This window comes from Anguilla rostrata, chromosome 17, assembly GCF_018555375.3.
Source record: "Anguilla rostrata isolate EN2019 chromosome 17, ASM1855537v3, whole genome shotgun sequence".
Taxonomy (NCBI): Eukaryota; Metazoa; Chordata; class Actinopteri; order Anguilliformes; family Anguillidae; genus Anguilla; species Anguilla rostrata.
In genome coordinates this window covers 20,955,237-20,970,964 of record NC_057949.1, presented here as the reverse complement: position 1 = coordinate 20,970,964, position 15,728 = coordinate 20,955,237, and the positions used below count along the sequence as shown (strand labels likewise).

Below are 15,728 nucleotides of genomic sequence, written 5' to 3'. Positions count from 1 at the left end.
AGGTGGTGCCAGAGGTATTCGGTGAAACGTACGGTGGTACAACTGACGAGGTATTTTTTTTTTAATTTTCAGCAAACTGTTTCCCCAAAGCTGTCAGCTGGAACTGCAAACATCAGTTCAAAATGTTCTAATGCCCGAGCAACCCAGGCTGAGCAAAAGACATCTTGGGGAAACCTAAGCCTTTGCTAAAAAAAAAGAAGTGTTTTTACAGTTTTTATTTTTAAAGTGCAAAACTAAAATTTTTTAAAAGCGCCACACAATTTCAAGAGATTACTGTGCATACTCTAGGTTTAGTTCGCTAGACTTTATTTCCTACCATATTCTATTTTGCCACAAATAACTATTTTTGGCCTCAGACGGAATAAAACATTCATGTATGCAGACACCACAGTAGGCTGAAAGGCAGGAGATGTCTTGCTCAGTACATTTTTCAATAAAACTACCAACACAAATCCTCTACCACGAAGCACCTCTAAACTATATCTGGTCATGTGACTAAGAACCCAGGCCCCAGTCGGTAAGGCCTTTTCACCTTGGACTACGAAAGGCTACTTGGTGCCGGAGATGAGCGGGAAGACGAGGCGATGCGTTGGGGTGAAGAGGCAGGGAAAGCCTAGCCAATATGGGACACGCAGAAGCAGAAAGGTGTGTGTGCGTGTATATGTGTGTGTGTATGAGTGTCTGTCTGTCTGGCAAATGCATATGGCTCTCGAAAAGGGCAGGGACTCACACAGTCCCTGTGTCTAAGAGGTGTCAGCAGGTCTGGGAGGAGTCCGCGTGTCTGTCCGTGTCTCAGGGAGAAGCCTGCTTGCCTGGTTGACAGTGTGCCTGGTATTTATCTGCGTATAGACGTCTATGCATCTAGCAGGTGTAAAATTGTCTGTGTGTCTGGCAGAACCCTCTGAAGCCCTGTAACTGTCACATGGGCTAATGGTTCTCTGGCATGACCACATCTCGGTTCTACATTGGGCTAAGCCTATCGCCAGAGCTGTAGTCCCTACATCACAGAGACACGCCTCCATTTGAACGATCTCTATTGGCTGAGCACAAAAATGGAACAGACTCAACCACGTCTTGGCAAGGTAACAGTTTGCAGAGTGGGAGGTAAACTAACCCAGTGTAAAATGTTTATCATTGACTGTAACATACAGGTGGTGGACGAAAAGCAGGAACGCGGTGGTACACTGGTTGTGAGTCCGGAGCTCTGGTGGTTCCATAATGCTGCGGGGGGAACATCTTGGCATGGTTTGGGGGGCACTCATTCGAGAGCAATCATTAGGTAGAGGACAATCATTACTGAAAGGTACTAAGTGATTGTCTTCACCCCATGCAATAGCACATTTCTTTCCATCTTTCTCCTTTTCTTTCTTGCAGACTGGGTTTTTTTCACCCGGTGGTCAGACGGGCGCGACGCTGAAATTATCCGCGTGTCACGCCCTTCCGTGTCACCTGATCCGCATCCAATCGAGCATTCGCAGTCTGCTCTGGAAAAAAAACGCTGAGTCGGCGTTTTCTGCTTCCATCCGCTAAGTGAGTCGATTGATTTCCGCGGCGCCGAGGCGCGGCTGAGTTCCAGACGCTGGCAGACCCTACGCTGAGGCTCACCCAGACTGCACTGCTTTCAGACGGTGGCCCCGCACCCTCTGAAGAGCATTAAAGGCATACTTCACTTTCTGTTTGGATACTATTTCAGTGTTGGCATATGTTCTTAATTGAAGCCCAGCCAGTTTTTGTTTGCGATGAAGGATATTTTAGAAACTGAAGTCAAACTGCCTCGATACCAGCCATCGTGAAGCCAGCAGCTCATTAGAAACTTGTGTATCTGAAATCTAAAATATCTGAAGTATATAAAATATCATTCATTGTGCACAAAAACTGTCTGTGCCAACCGAAAACACTAAAACAAAAAAAAACCAAAACATCTGAAAGTGAACTATGATTTTAACATTGATGTTTGTTTTTTTGTTCACTACCTGTACTTAATGCATGTTATACTGTAGTAATAATAGTCCGATGAAGGATGATCATCATCCTCACAGATGTTTTGTAAGGTAGTGTGTGCTGGACAGACTCATCTAGCGCCCCCTAATGGGGAGACTTGGCAGGAGATGCATGTGGTGAGTGGTGGGGGGGTGGTAGGTAGGATTTTGGGAAGGGGGTTGCAGGTGTATGGGGGGAGGGGCTTCAGAAGGGGATGTTATGCATACAGGTGGGAGGGATGTTGGCTTGGGGACATGGAGGTTTGGGAATTTTAAAAGGGGGGGATTGATGACGTGGGAACAGGGAGGGGGGTGGGAGGTTAGGGGTGGGGTGAATTTGTTTTGTTGGCTGAGGGATATCACCACTACCCCAGTGAGTGCTGCTTCCTTAGGGTGTCAGAATGCTTTACCCTCTCCTCTGGGGTCTTCCTGTACAGACTCCTGTCAGAGGGAAAGGAGGGAGGGGGGAGGATATTTGAATACATGAATACATCATTAATACAGTTTCATTAAAATCATTGATCAAAATTCTTCATTTGTGATGTTTATTTATCTTCATTTGAGGGACCTTCAAACTGTCTAACCTTCCAGCATTACACCTCCGACACACGTTTTTATTTTTCATTCTTTGTTCAGAGTCTGCAATATGTATGTCTGAAGCACAGGGTTAATGGATAAATGTTCACTGAAAGACAGGAATGATTTTAAAGAGCGCACCCTTGCCGGAGGAGCTGGCCCGGGACGGGAGCGTTCTGTCCCTGGCTGGGCTGCAGGACCCTGGGGGGGAGAGACTGGCTGTGAGGGGGTAGGGGGTAGGGGGTTTGAGGGGCCGGCTTTAGAGGGAGACTAGGGGCTTGCGCAGCCTATCTGGTTACCAAGGGCAACCTGTTGTTGTTAGGGGGCAGAGAGGGGGTGCATGCACTTGCCTGTTGGTGGGGGGGCTCTTTGGCTTCTGTTGCACCCTCTTGGTGTGCCCGGGGCTTCCAACCACTCTGAGGGACGCAGCAAACGGACACAGTCAGGAAACCGCCCCCTGGTGTGCATTCGAACCAGCATCACCGCAGAGCGCTGTGAGGCGATCTGTTCAGCCTCCTCGCGCTTCACGCCCGACGCTCACGCGATCATCGCCCGAGGTCACGGCGGGATCGCGTCTCCGATCGTCCGTACGCGGCGCCGCCGCTACCACAACGACCCCGGGATCCCCCTCCCTCACGACCCAGCGCCCCCCTCCCTCACGACCCAGCGCCCCCCTCCCTCACGACCCAGCGTCCCCCTCCCTCACGACCCAGCGTACCCCTCCCTCACGACCCAGCGTCCCCCTCCCTCACCTCTGCTTCTTCCTGTCCAGGGACTTCTGGGTAGCGGCCGACAGGGTGACCCTGTCCCTGGGGCTCTTGGCTTTCTCCTTCGGAACAGGAAATGACGGGCGAGCGTTAACCGAAACATTCAAGCGGTGAATCGAGGCTTCCTCAGTTCAGTCCATACCCATAAGCTGGGACAGTAACCACAGGCTCAGTTAGATGGGTCATTACGGAGTCAAACGAACATTTCGACCTGAACAACAGCACAAACGAGAAGCTGAAAGGTTATGTGTCAGTGTGTATTCGAAGATCATGATGCGTATTATGATTATTATTTACAATAATTACAATTATTGCTATTACCCTGTTTACTAGTCATTATTACTAATAATCATAAACTGCATTATTATGATGATTCATTCTGTAATAGGACTGCTACATAATAATAATAATAACAATAATAATAATAATACCCTGAGGCCAGAATTTCAAGCCCAGCACTGCATCATATCCTACCGGACCTAGTGATTGGCTGACTGGATGAGAGCGCCGCCCATTTACCATCTCTCTGAGCTTCCTCTCCATACGCAGCTCTCTGTCCTGTAGCAGCAGTCCCAGGCGCTCCTGGAGGGGCATCTCGAAAAAGATGTCGTGCACGTCGAACAGCGCGGCCCGCAGCTGGTGGGGGGGTGGGGGGGGGGGGGGCACAGATAGCGGTTAGAGCCCGGGGTGCGTTACTGACAGAACCAGTGCCCAAAACCTCTGCTGTGAGGCCTGCGTTGCTGCGTCTGAGTGTGTCAATACCAGTGTGTCATTGCATTTCAGTGTATTGATGCCAGTGAGTCTTAGTGCATAATTTCATGTTAGTACATTAATGTACAGGTTGTAGGTTATGGTCAGTGTGGACAGTGCGTTAGTGACAGTGCGTGAGTGCGTTAGTGACAGCACGTCAGTGTGTTAGGGACAGCGCGTCAGTGTGTTAGGGACAGCGCGTCAGTGCGTTAGTGACAGCGCGTCAGTGCGGTGCTCTGTGCAGTACCTGGGCTCTGACCCTCTCCTGCAGGGACAGGTCCTGTGCAGAGACTGAGCCGCCTCTCCTCAGGGGAGCTTCAGTGCGGAACGAGCGGATGAACTCCTGCGTGTCCTGAGAAAGCACATAAACATGACACCACCGTCACTACTGAGGATCCCACACACCCTAACCCTAACCACCATCACTACTGAGGACCCCACACACCCTAACCCTAACCCTAACCCTAACCACCGTCACTACTGAGGATCCCACACACCCTAACCCTAACCCTAACCCTAACCACCATCACTACTGAGGAACCCACACACCCTCACCCTAACCCTAACCACCATCACTACTGAGGACCTCATACCACACACCCTAACCCTAACCCTAACCCTAACCACCATCACTACTGAGGACCCCACACACCCTCACCCTAACCCTAACCCTAACCACCATCACTACTGAGGACCCCACACACCCTAACCCTAACCACCATCACTACTGAGGACCCCACACACCCTAACCCTAACCCTAACCCTAACCACCGTCACTACTGAGGACCCCACACACCCTAACCCTAACCCTAACCCTAACCCTAACCACCATCACTACTGAGGACCCCACACACCCTAACCCTAACCCTAACCCTAACCACCGTCACTACTGAGGACCCCACACACCCTAACCCTAACCACCATCACTACTGAGGACCCCACACACCCTAACCCTAACCCTAACCCTAACCACCATCACTACTGAGGACCCCACACACCCTAACCCTAACCCTAACCCTGAGAAAGCACATAAACATGACACCACCATCACTACTGAGGACCCCACACACCCTAACCCTAACCCTAACCCTAACCACCATCACTACTGAGGACCCCACACACCCTAACCCTAACCCTAACCCTAACCCTACTGTGGGCTGTGTATCTCAGTGAACTCTCTCACCATCACTACTGAGGACCCCACACACCCTAACCCTAACCCTAACCCTAACCCTAACCACCATCACTACTGAGGACCCCACACCCTAACCCTAACCCTAACCACCATCACTACTGAGGACCCCACACACCCTAACCCTAACCCTAACCACCGTCACTACTGAGGACCCCACACTAATCCTACTGTACTGCTCAACTCTCACCAGTCACTACTGAGGACCCCACACCACACCACCACCAACCCTGCCGCACACTACTGGGCCTTATCTCAGTGAACCTACCACCATCACTACTGAGGACCCCACACCACACACCCTACCCTAACCCTACGTGGGCTGTGTACTCAGGACCCCACCATCACTACTAGACCCTACCACCACACACTACCCCACGTCTAACCCTACGTGGCTAACTCCGTAACCCTCCACCATCACTACTGAGGACCCCACACCACACACCCTACGGTCTAACCCTACTGTGGGCTGTGTATCTCAGTGAACTCTCTCACCATCACTACTGAGACCCTCCCACCCTAAGTCTGCCCCCCCGTGTGTCTCACCTGCACAGTCTGGCGCAGGTGTTTCACTTTCTCCGTCTGCAGCAGCCGGCGGGTGAGGAAACCGCGGGCGAGGGCACTTAAGCGACACAGCGCCCCCTGCAGCTCGGGAGTCAGCACCTGTGGAGAGAGAGGAGGTGAACACAAATGCACACACACACACATAGACAAAAAAGGTACTTACAAGTCAGAAGACACACACAAATATACATACAGCATGTACATACTTCCACAGCTAGCAAATTCATGCAGACACACATGCAGGTGTACACACTCTTGCACGAAACACACACGCACGCAAGCACACACACAGGTGTCGCCGCTCACACACCAGGCTCTGCCTGCCTCGTGCCTTGCTGACCCCCCAGGAGGGCCCCCACAGGTAGACGGGGGGCTGAGCAGCAGGAGGGGGGGCGCCGGGGCTGAGTGCGGAAGTGAAGCCTGCTGGGAACAGGGAGGGACATCTTTGTTACTCTAAACATGGAGGTGCAGCCAGTACACTCGTCTTTGCTTCTGCAGTGGGTGTGTCAGTGCTGCGCGGCACTGCGGGGGCAGTTTGGATTGGTGCGTTGGCGGTGATGTCACGAGCGGAGAATCGGGTTACCCATGTTGCGTACGGGCCCGGGTGACCTCTCTGCAGGGCTGAGGGTGGGGCCAGTCAGGTTTAGGGCGGGGCCAGCAGGGCTGTGGGCGGGGCCAGTCAGGTTTAGGGCGGGGCAAGCAGGGCTGAGGACAGGGCCTGCAGGACTGGGGGCGGAGCCAGCCAGGTTTAGGGCGGGGCCAGCGGGGATGAGGGCGGGGCCTGCCATGTTTAGGGCGGGGCATCCATCCCTCTGGGCCTCCCAGTCGGGCCCCAGGTCCCCAGCGGAAGCCCTCGTGGCCCCCTGGTCTCTCAGTCTCCTCTCCCGCTCCTCTAGCTCCTACAGACAGGCACAGGCGACCAGCAGACACTCAGAGAACCGCTACGTCTCACAAGATTCAGAGATATTGCATTACATTTCATAACTGCCATTTCACAGACGCTCTTAGCCAGAGCGATTTACACAACATTCACATTTTCACACAGAATCCATTTACAGAGCTGGATGTATACTGAAGCAATTCAGGTCAAGTACCTGGTTGAAGGGCACAATGGCAGTGTCCTAGCTGGGAATCAACCTTTAGGTTGCCATCCCAGTTCCCAACCAATTATACTACACTGTTAGATATGAAGTCTAACAGAACTGAGCCTGTTAACGTTTCATTTCTGAGCTGCTTCTCCCTCTGCAGTCCACCAGCTGGGCTGCGCAGACGTCTGCCTTCACACGCAGTCGGTGCCAGCGGACTGCAGGCGGCCAATCGACCGGAGGAGCCTCCTGCTCTCCTGCGATGAGAGTGGCCCGCTGACTGTGCCCCTCCCTCCCGGGTGAGACTGCAACCAATCACGGCCCGTTTCAGTGTCTGTCCTGACCTGCTGGAGGTGCCGTTGCTCCTTCTCTTGTTCGGCGATGAGGAGGGACAGCTGCAGGGCGTGTTCCTCCTCCAGCCTCCTCCGCATGTCCTCCAGGGCATGGACCTCCCACTGCGCCTCCCCTGCAATACACACGCACACACACACACACCACACACTGTAATCTACTGACTCACAAATATATACTGTGAGAATGGTGATGCAGACACGTTGTAGATTACTCAGATACAGACACACACATACACACGTACATGCACATACAAACTGTAACTTACTGAATTTACTGACACACACTGTTTGGTGCACTGGAACTGCATCACACACTCACCGGTCTGATTGGCCGGCTGCTCCGGGGGTGTGGTCAGGAGGTCCAGAGTGAGCCGTGGCTCGGCGCCCAGGCTGCGTTTGACGAGGCTGGGCGAGTGTGCGGGCGAGGGGGAGCGCGCGGGGGCCACCTGGGGGCGCAGCAGCGCCGGGACGGGGCTCTCCAGGTCGTACGACTGGCCGAGGGGCGCGGGGGGGGAGCGACGGCACGGCGGGCGCCAGGGGACCCCGCCCATGAAGCGCGGGACTCTCTCCTGGCTGCGGTCCACGGCGGGGTGCGGCTGGCTGTCCAGCGTTTGGGAGCGCCTGCGGAACCCCGCCGGTCCGCCCGCCTCGCCGCCCGCGCCCGCTCCAGAATGGCTGCCGCGCCGCTCGCCGGCTCCAGGGGGCAGCAGTGAGTCGGCGAGCGATGGGTGGTTTGGCGGGGACCTCTCATTTGAGGGCGTGGCGGTCCCCGCGAGCCCCCATCCTGCCAGCGTGCCCCTCTCCTGCTCCGCCGCGTACACGGGGAAGGAGATGAAGATGTTGCCGGCGGAAACGGGGCGGGGCCTGCGGCGGTGGGGGCGGGGACTTATGCTGGGCTCCGGGCTGGGGAGCTGGGCGTAAGGCCCCGCGAGGCCCGACAGGGGACTGGGGGAGGAGCTCGGGTCCAGGCCAGGGTGGGCATGGGCGTGGTCTGGGGCGGGGCTGGGCTGCCCCCCGCCACTCTCGTTCTCCTTATCGAAGAGGCTCTCTCTCAGCACGTCGGTGGGCGTGGCTGTGGGCGTGGCCGTGGGCGTGGTCTTGCAGCTGCCCCGGGACCCCAGCCAGCCCGGTTCCCTCTCCATGCACTCCCGGGACCTCTTGAGCAGGCTCTGCATCCTCGCGCCCCCCTCCTCTCCCCCCTCGTCCTGCTCTTCCCCCGCTTCCCCTCTCATCCCGTTCTGGAACACGGGGGTCACCTTCTCTTGGGCTCCGCCCCCGTTAGTGCCACATGGAGCGACGTCAACCCCCCTTCCACAGCGGGGAGGCAGGGTGAAACCATTTGGGAGCTCTGGTTTTGGGGAGCCGTGTGTAGGCGGGGTCTGGGGCTGCTCCTCCTCCTCTGGCACCTGACGCACCTGCCGGTCGGAGAGAGGGGGAGGGGCTTCGGTCATCATCTCATAACCTCACCTGATGTAACTCATGAAGTCAGCGAAACGCATCTTGGAAGTACTGTGTGTGAAATAAAGATGACTGCTCAGTCTGCTCTGAATGTATCTGAGAGATTCTGTGTGCCCTCTGGTTAATTCTGAGCCCTTGCCTTACCTATGTGTAGTACTACATTCTGTCCATTTCAGTAGGATTCAGAATAAGAGCATTCACACATGCTTCCTTGTCCCAGTAGTTTTGCTTCCATTCAGCAGATTGAGGATTCAGATAAGAACTGTGTAGGCTACAGTGGTGCATTCTGGGATACATCGTTGGAATGCTGTTTTCTTACTCAGCAGAACACTGGGCTACAGTTCCCACGTCCCTGCTGGTCAGGAACACAGATATGGGTGAGTAGTTATTGTTATTGTGTGTGTGTGTGTGTGTGCGTGTGTGCGGCCACTGACTCACCTGTGTGTGTTGTAATGTGCAGTTTCACTGACTCACCTGTACACCATCCAGAATGTTCTGAACCTGGGTCAGTAGTCTCTCCTTGCGCAAACTCTGTCTCTCAGCATCCAGCTGCGTAGCCCTCTGTCTGTACCTCACCATCTCCCTGCGCTGCTCATCGCTTAGCTGAGAACACACACGCGCACACACACGAACACACACAGTAGCATCTGTTTACATAAAGTTTACATCTGAATGTTTTGCAAATGTTAAGCAAATTTCCGAAAAAAAATTCAATGCAAATTAGTGTGTTTCTTTAAACTACTGTTATGTGAATAGTCTGAAGAGGGTGCAAGGAGAAACCAGCCAGTCAGTCAGCCAGCCAGTCAGTCAGTCAGCCAGTCAGCCAGACAGTCAGACAGCCAGCCAGCCAGCCAGTCAGTCAGCCAGTCAGCCAGCCAGCCAGTCAGCCAGACAGTCAGACAGCCAGCCAGCCAGTCAGTCAGTCAGCCAGCCAGCCAGCCAGCCAGCCAGCCAAACAGCCAGACAGTCACTCACTCCATCAGTGAGCAGGACTGCTGGTTCCTATGAGAACCCAACTGCCCACACACACACCTTCTCATGAAGTCCCCCACATACGTGCTCTTTGCTATCACACTGAATAAACACACTGACACAAACGCATACATCCCCGGCACCAGCGGGCACACACACGTCTTCATTCACCCCACCGCCCTCAGTAAACTCAAGTCACAAACCGTCAGCGCCCGATCAGCCCACCTGACACCAACAGGCCCTGCAGGGGCCGCTGCCAGTTGGGACCCTAATGGAACTGGCGCCAGCTCTTGGTTGCCTAAACGTTCCTATGTGCACTTAAGTGAGTCGCCCTGGAGAACAGCATCTGCTAAAAGCCTCAGTGTGATGCAGTGCTGCCGTTCTCCTCCAGGATTCACCCAAAGAGCACACGGGCATTGGCCCGCTCATTATAAATTCAAGTGACTTAGCATTTTAGAAAACGCATTTTGGATAATGTCCTGAAACTGGCCCGGTTTTCTCACAGCTGTCCATTTAACTGTCTCTTGCCTTGTTTCCGTTTAAGGGCTGGTGCGGGCCGTCGGACAGATTGCTATGTTGGGGGTGAGTTCTGACTTCTGTTTCTGTAATGTTACAATCTCCATACACACACACACACACAGTAATGCTACTTATGGTGCTCATATTACTTTCATACTTTCAGTATATTCAGAAATTAATAAATCTAACTAAAACAATACACTTCGGTACTGCAAAGGTAAATACACACACCCTGACTACATGGCAAAAAGCCAAAAATCCCTTTATTTAAGATTCATTAAAATATTGGTTCTGTGAAGTTAATTGCATTGAAAAGATATCTAATGTGCTGTCAGCAGATCTACTAGACTGTGATACCTGGGTCAGCTGGTGTTGAGTAGAGTATAGCACTGAGATTGGATAGACTGAACGGATAGACTGTGTGTGTGTGTGTGTATGTGTGTGTGTGTGTGTGCGACTTACTACTGTTTCCTTAAACCCCACTGGTACATTTCATTTGGTTGCCATGAACCTGCAGATTTGTATTTGTATAGATTGTATTACCCACAAAGGGGTCACTAACAAACAAGTAGATTGCACATAAAGAGGCGCGCAATTTGAGCATGCCCAGCATGACCATGAACTGCCTCAGGGGTCTCCTTACCACAGGTGACAGCAGGGCCCTTCCATGAAACTGGATGAGGGAGAGCGCCCTCTGCTGGCCGGAGGCCTCGCAGCTACTCTTCCTCTTCCCCTGTGTCTGTAGCCGGGCCAGGCTGCTGAAGCAGAACTCCTCGTAGCTCTCCATCTCTCTTCAGACCCCACTGCCAGACACCCTGCCAGCACACAATGCACAACAAAGACCTTTTATATTGCACAACCGTTTAAAACCAGGACATTGTTCTCGTAACAGCTCACAGAAAAATGAGTACTGGAGAGGAAGTCTGCCAAGAGAGCAGCTGTCAGTGGGGCAATGATAGGTGTGTGCTTATCACCCTCGCAGATTGTCAAGCCCTGAGCAACTGAAAGAGCTAGACAAACAGATCACTGTCCTTACCATTGTCCTTCTGTGATTGCTTCAGTCTCTAGAGGGAAGGTGGGCAATTCCTTCTTGTCTGGACTATTTGTTTATTTATTAATTTAATTGCTTATTTGTTTGTAATTGTTTATTTCCTCACTCATTTTATTTTTGCTGGTGGTGGTAGTTCAGAATGAGAAGAGAGCGTCGCTCTTTTTCCCCTCACAGGCATGATGTCATCCCCCTTTGTTGTTGCTCTCCCTTGGGGTAGAACCCTGACAACAGCGGCCCCACGTGCGTCAGGACGCGTTCCAGGTGTATAACAGAGTGGAAAGGGACGTTGAGCGGCCAGTGTGCTGAGCTGACCATACGTCTCTAAAGTATGGTGCCACGAAAGACAAAAGAGCAAGTACTACAACGTCATTATATGCGACCATGCTTTGAATAAACGCCCCATTCCGTTTGTGTTAACAATAAGCACAATCATGTTGGTCTCACTATTCGTCACGATAATCATCATGCAGCAGCGATATCATTGTTATCGCCCTCGTTTCCAGAAATTTCCCCCCACTATTTGAGGGATGAGGCAATATTCCAGTCATTAGCTACCTTCAAATATCTCTAGCGTCGTGGCCGCGACATCTCATGGCTGGCTAGTTAGCGAACCACAACATCTGTAAAACATTTGCTTTTAGTAGTATTGGTGAATAGCTAAACATACATTATTAGACAGTTTTCCAACCAACCTAAAAATATTTATCAATGTATGCTCTTGCAATCAATGTCGTTAATTCCGTGACAGCGGTATAACTACCTAATAATGTTTCAGATACTGCAATTCTGATAGTATTCGACATCCTTAATTCTTGTACAGCATTTCTAGCTAGACCACCTAAATACTGGCAGTTACCTGGCTGGTTAGTTACCAGGATAATCCGCGACTAGGTACCAGTACAGCTTCACTGGGTCACAGATTTTCATTGCTCCAAAATTCCCGGTTCGCACTTCGCCAGAATAACTATAGTAGTTCCCTAGCTACCAAGCGTTTTCTGCGTATCGGTTTAGCTGTCATTGTGATGACAATAATCTAAATATGTTTATAATTATAATTAATAGTCAACATCAGTGAAAAGATGACATGTTTTAACTGCTGGTTAGCTAACGTTACTTGATGCTGGGCGTTTCACACATAACGCTATGAATCCATGGCAAGTCAAGCCCTCGCCTTACCTCAGTTATGTGTGGCATCCACTTCCCCGCTATGTCAGCGTTTCGCTCTTCTGTCCGATGTGACCGGATATTCAAGCCTGATATTTCTGCAACTAGGATGGTATGTTCCATATACTTTAAAATATTAAATCGCTTCAAGTTGCTAGCCAGCAAGATATTTGCTAGATCTCGCCTCATACAGTACGGTGATCTCCGCCATTTTCAGGCAGCAACAGCGCCTCCTAGCAACCACAGTGCTAGGTACACAGTGCGTCCTCAAGCGAATTGATTTAGGGTGGCCAATATTTAATTACCTTTGTAGATAGCTAAGGGTCAAGATTACTGTACTTGCATCTCGCCAATGCTGTAGCAACCCGACGTTACGGAAATGCGGGCTTATCTGTACCGCGGTCACATTTTCATGAAGACTTCAGAAAACAAAGACAAATGTTCTCCCACTCAAAACCTTTGGTCCTTAAGTCATCTTGTAAAACCGGACCAGGCAGTGAAAGAAAAATGTATCATAGGCTATTTAGGTGCTGGAAGAAACGGTCTTCATTTACAAGAAAATATTTTAGTATTTAACTGTATGTTAATTTATGTAGGCTCTATAATTTCAGAATTACACAGCAACGAGGCGACAAACCGAATAACTAGGCTCCACTGGGGTTAACCAGGACTAAAAACTAACTTCCTTGAATTATTATTTTAAGGAAATATGATTGAAAACAAACTAGTTCTCTACCTTACTGAAACTCGTAGCCTGTGATATAGGCTAAAAGCATCGGGCTATATATATAAATATAGGGACTTTTATTCCTTTGTCATTTTAGCCTACCTCAAAATACCCAATCAGAAGACAAATCACTCCAAACAAAAATGCACTTCAAACCATTTACTGTAAGAATGTAACCTAGTACAGCCACTAGGTATCGCTGTTTCAATGTACATGAATACAGCAATCGTGTCAGCCAATTCCCGTATAACTTCTTAATAAATAATATAGGCCTAGTTCATTATTAAACCGATCAAAACCGTTACATTTATGTATGTCTGTGTTTTTACAGATAAACTGCTGTTAGTACTCAGATGTATTGATCAGGCATATATTCCTTCCATCAGCGCTTGGCCATATTTTTTTTTACAGTTCGTCCTTTAAAGGCATCTTCGTAATGTTGGTATGGACAGGCCGCGGAACGCGCAAATTCACACTGTTATGCTGCATCAGTGCTTCGATGTCACTGTCCGTGAAGGAATTCTTGTTCTGCCATTGGAGAATGAACATAGAATAGTCTATTAATGTTTATTTGGTGAGACAAAAATGCACATGCATATACTTGCATAATTGGTATATTTAAATATGAATACAGACTTTTTAACATTGACTTTTTCTGAATAACGTTCCACTTTTATGATTTACTTCTTGTTGGCCCACCTGGTCGGCGTGTCTTTTCACTCCGACACAAGCCAAAGAATTTTCGTAGCACAAAAGAATGTCCAGGCGTTCGGATTCTCTGCGGCGCAGCAGTGCATCACGGAATTCTTCACCGTAGACATCTGTAAATCATATCCGAGTGTTTTAAACATTAGAGTATATGTATGGCGTAGATCGTAGGCCTGTAAGAATTATATGATAATTGAATCCTACAATATGGGGTCTTGGAAAGAGCAGGTTTTACCCAACAGGTGCTTGCAGGCTGTCCTCAGCAGGTCAGCTGGAAGATGAGCACGTCTTTGAAAGGATACACTTTCACAAAGGACGTCATCGACCAGCTTCTCAACAAGCTGTGGTCTGGATCCCAAAGACAGTTTCCTCTCAATAGCTTCCATTTCTGTGAGGAAAAAACGTCATGTTATAGGCCTATTTACGACTGTGGTGATGTGGATGCACAGACAGAAGAACAACCATACCTTGTGTCGTGGCCAAGCAACTCTCACAATATGCATCTGTCAAGAGAAACTGAAGTGAGTTAACACTGACAACGAATATCAGACACATTTCCATATAGCCGAGGTTGTCCGCGTTGTAGCCTACATGGCAGGCCTGGCTTACCCGCTGTAAAATAGATAGGCCTATTGGGCTGTACACATCACAAACAGGTAGCGCCCTTTCTTGGACTGGTAAGAAAGTATACAAAAACGGGCTACTTACAACGGTCTACTCCGCGAGGCAGTTGTACAGAGGCCCCAAATGAGCATATGATGGAAACCAAGATTGTTACTTTCCCGAAATAAATCATTTTCTCTTTTAGTGTTTACAACGGCAGGCGTTTGTGTTCTGAAATGTCGCAATTTCTTTTGAGAACTGGTAGCTTTGTTTCGAGAAGTGCACGGCCGCACTAAAAAAAAGGTCTGGCACGCCCTGGAAACCAGATCACATGATGACAGGTAGCAAACAATGCAATACAATGTAGACAGGATTGCAGTCATTCCACCCGGCAGATTTGGTCCTGATTTGTTTTTCATGTCATTTTTTCATTGCAGTTTGGCTATTTTGTTTGTTGTGTTGCCCCTTTACAGATATGTATATTATTAATAGGCCTGCATTACTATGCCCAGATTTGTGACCTCAATCCTATAATTTTAGGCGTGACTTCATTTAAAAAAAAAAAAATTCATTTATTAATTTTTTGCACTTTTTTTTTGACTTTCCTTGAACATTTTCCCTCTCTGGGGAATTACTGCATTTCGATTCCCGATCTTTGCAGGCAACTTGTGTTTCCATTGTAACTCGCTCTGCATAATGGAGCCTGCGAAATAGGCTACAAGCAAAGTAAATTGTATAATTGTATCAGTGTAATAATAATAATCATAATAATAATAATAATAATAATAATAATACGTATTATTATTATTATTATTATTATTATTGTTATTATTATTATTATTCGTAGTAGTATTAGCCTATATATACGATATATTATTCCAACACTCAAAACAACACACGTTTCTTTTTCACTATTATCAATAATTCCTTTTGTTAAGATAGCATACACGTTAGATAGAATGTCAAACACTGTGTCCTGGAGAGAAATTAACCATATTTGTGGTGGTGAAAATTATCTTTGACGTTTCAGCAGGCCAGCTCCCCCTGGCAGGCTACATTAGACTCATTGGCAAGGGGTCCGCTGGTCCTCTCGGGATCCTTGAAGGTACTGGAGGGGTCCCTAGCTTGATATGTAATGGATATATATTTTAAATATTTCAAAATATAAAACCTTTTAAAAAAATATATAACTCCTTTTAACTTCTGATGGGGGTTCCCCAGATGCCATAGAGCCTGTGTGGTCTCTCGGTCAGAAAAAGT

At 49.5% G+C, this 15,728-nt stretch overlaps 1 protein-coding gene and 1 long non-coding RNA gene across 6 annotated transcripts; both read right to left on the bottom strand.

Moving 5' to 3' along the window:
* Positions 1–1,339: 1,339 nt before the first annotated feature.
* Positions 1,340–12,665, bottom strand: LOC135243653 (centriolar coiled-coil protein of 110 kDa-like). Of its 5 annotated transcripts, XM_064315626.1 has the most exons (15): positions 12,443–12,665; positions 11,373–11,587; positions 10,859–11,030; positions 9,199–9,327; positions 7,586–8,681; positions 7,258–7,379; positions 6,412–6,727; positions 6,139–6,251; positions 5,811–5,927; positions 4,320–4,424; positions 3,842–3,958; positions 3,308–3,384; positions 2,906–2,971; positions 2,697–2,756; positions 1,340–2,420 (listed from the first exon to the last, which is right to left on the bottom strand). In XM_064315626.1, the coding sequence occupies exons 3-15, from the start codon at positions 11,000–11,002 to the stop codon at positions 2,345–2,347; spliced, it is 2,538 nt and encodes an 845-aa protein (XP_064171696.1). In that variant the 5' UTR covers positions 11,003–11,030; positions 11,373–11,587; positions 12,443–12,665; the 3' UTR covers positions 1,340–2,344. The 5 variants fall into 5 exon arrangements, with proteins under 5 accessions (XP_064171696.1, XP_064171695.1, XP_064171698.1 ...); XM_064315625.1 differs by lacking the exon at positions 11,373–11,587; XM_064315628.1 differs by lacking the exon at positions 11,373–11,587 and having other exon boundaries at positions 6,139–6,248.
* A 636-nt stretch (positions 12,666–13,301) lies between these two features.
* On the bottom strand, positions 13,302–14,782 carry LOC135243409 (uncharacterized). Its single transcript, XR_010326629.1, has 5 exons — positions 14,574–14,782; positions 14,333–14,368; positions 14,101–14,253; positions 13,842–13,978; positions 13,302–13,685 (listed from the first exon to the last, which is right to left on the bottom strand). It is a non-coding gene; the product is annotated as an uncharacterized LOC135243409 (long non-coding RNA).
* Positions 14,783–15,728: the final 946 nt, after the last annotated feature.

Excerpts from the sequence above, each read along its gene's own strand:
- LOC135243653 (XM_064315626.1), bottom strand. The coding sequence starts at position 11,002 with ATGGAGAGCTACGAGGAGTTCTGCTTCAGCAGCCTGGCCCGGCTACAG. Across the intron at positions 8,682-9,198 it reads ACATTCTGGATGGTGTACAG|GTGCGTCAGGTGCCAGAGGA; the intron begins GTGAGTCAGTGA and ends TCCGACCGGCAG. Across the intron at positions 2,421-2,696 it reads GGCCAGCTCCTCCGGCAAGG|GAGTCTGTACAGGAAGACCC; the intron begins GTGCGCTCTTTA and ends TCCCTCTGACAG.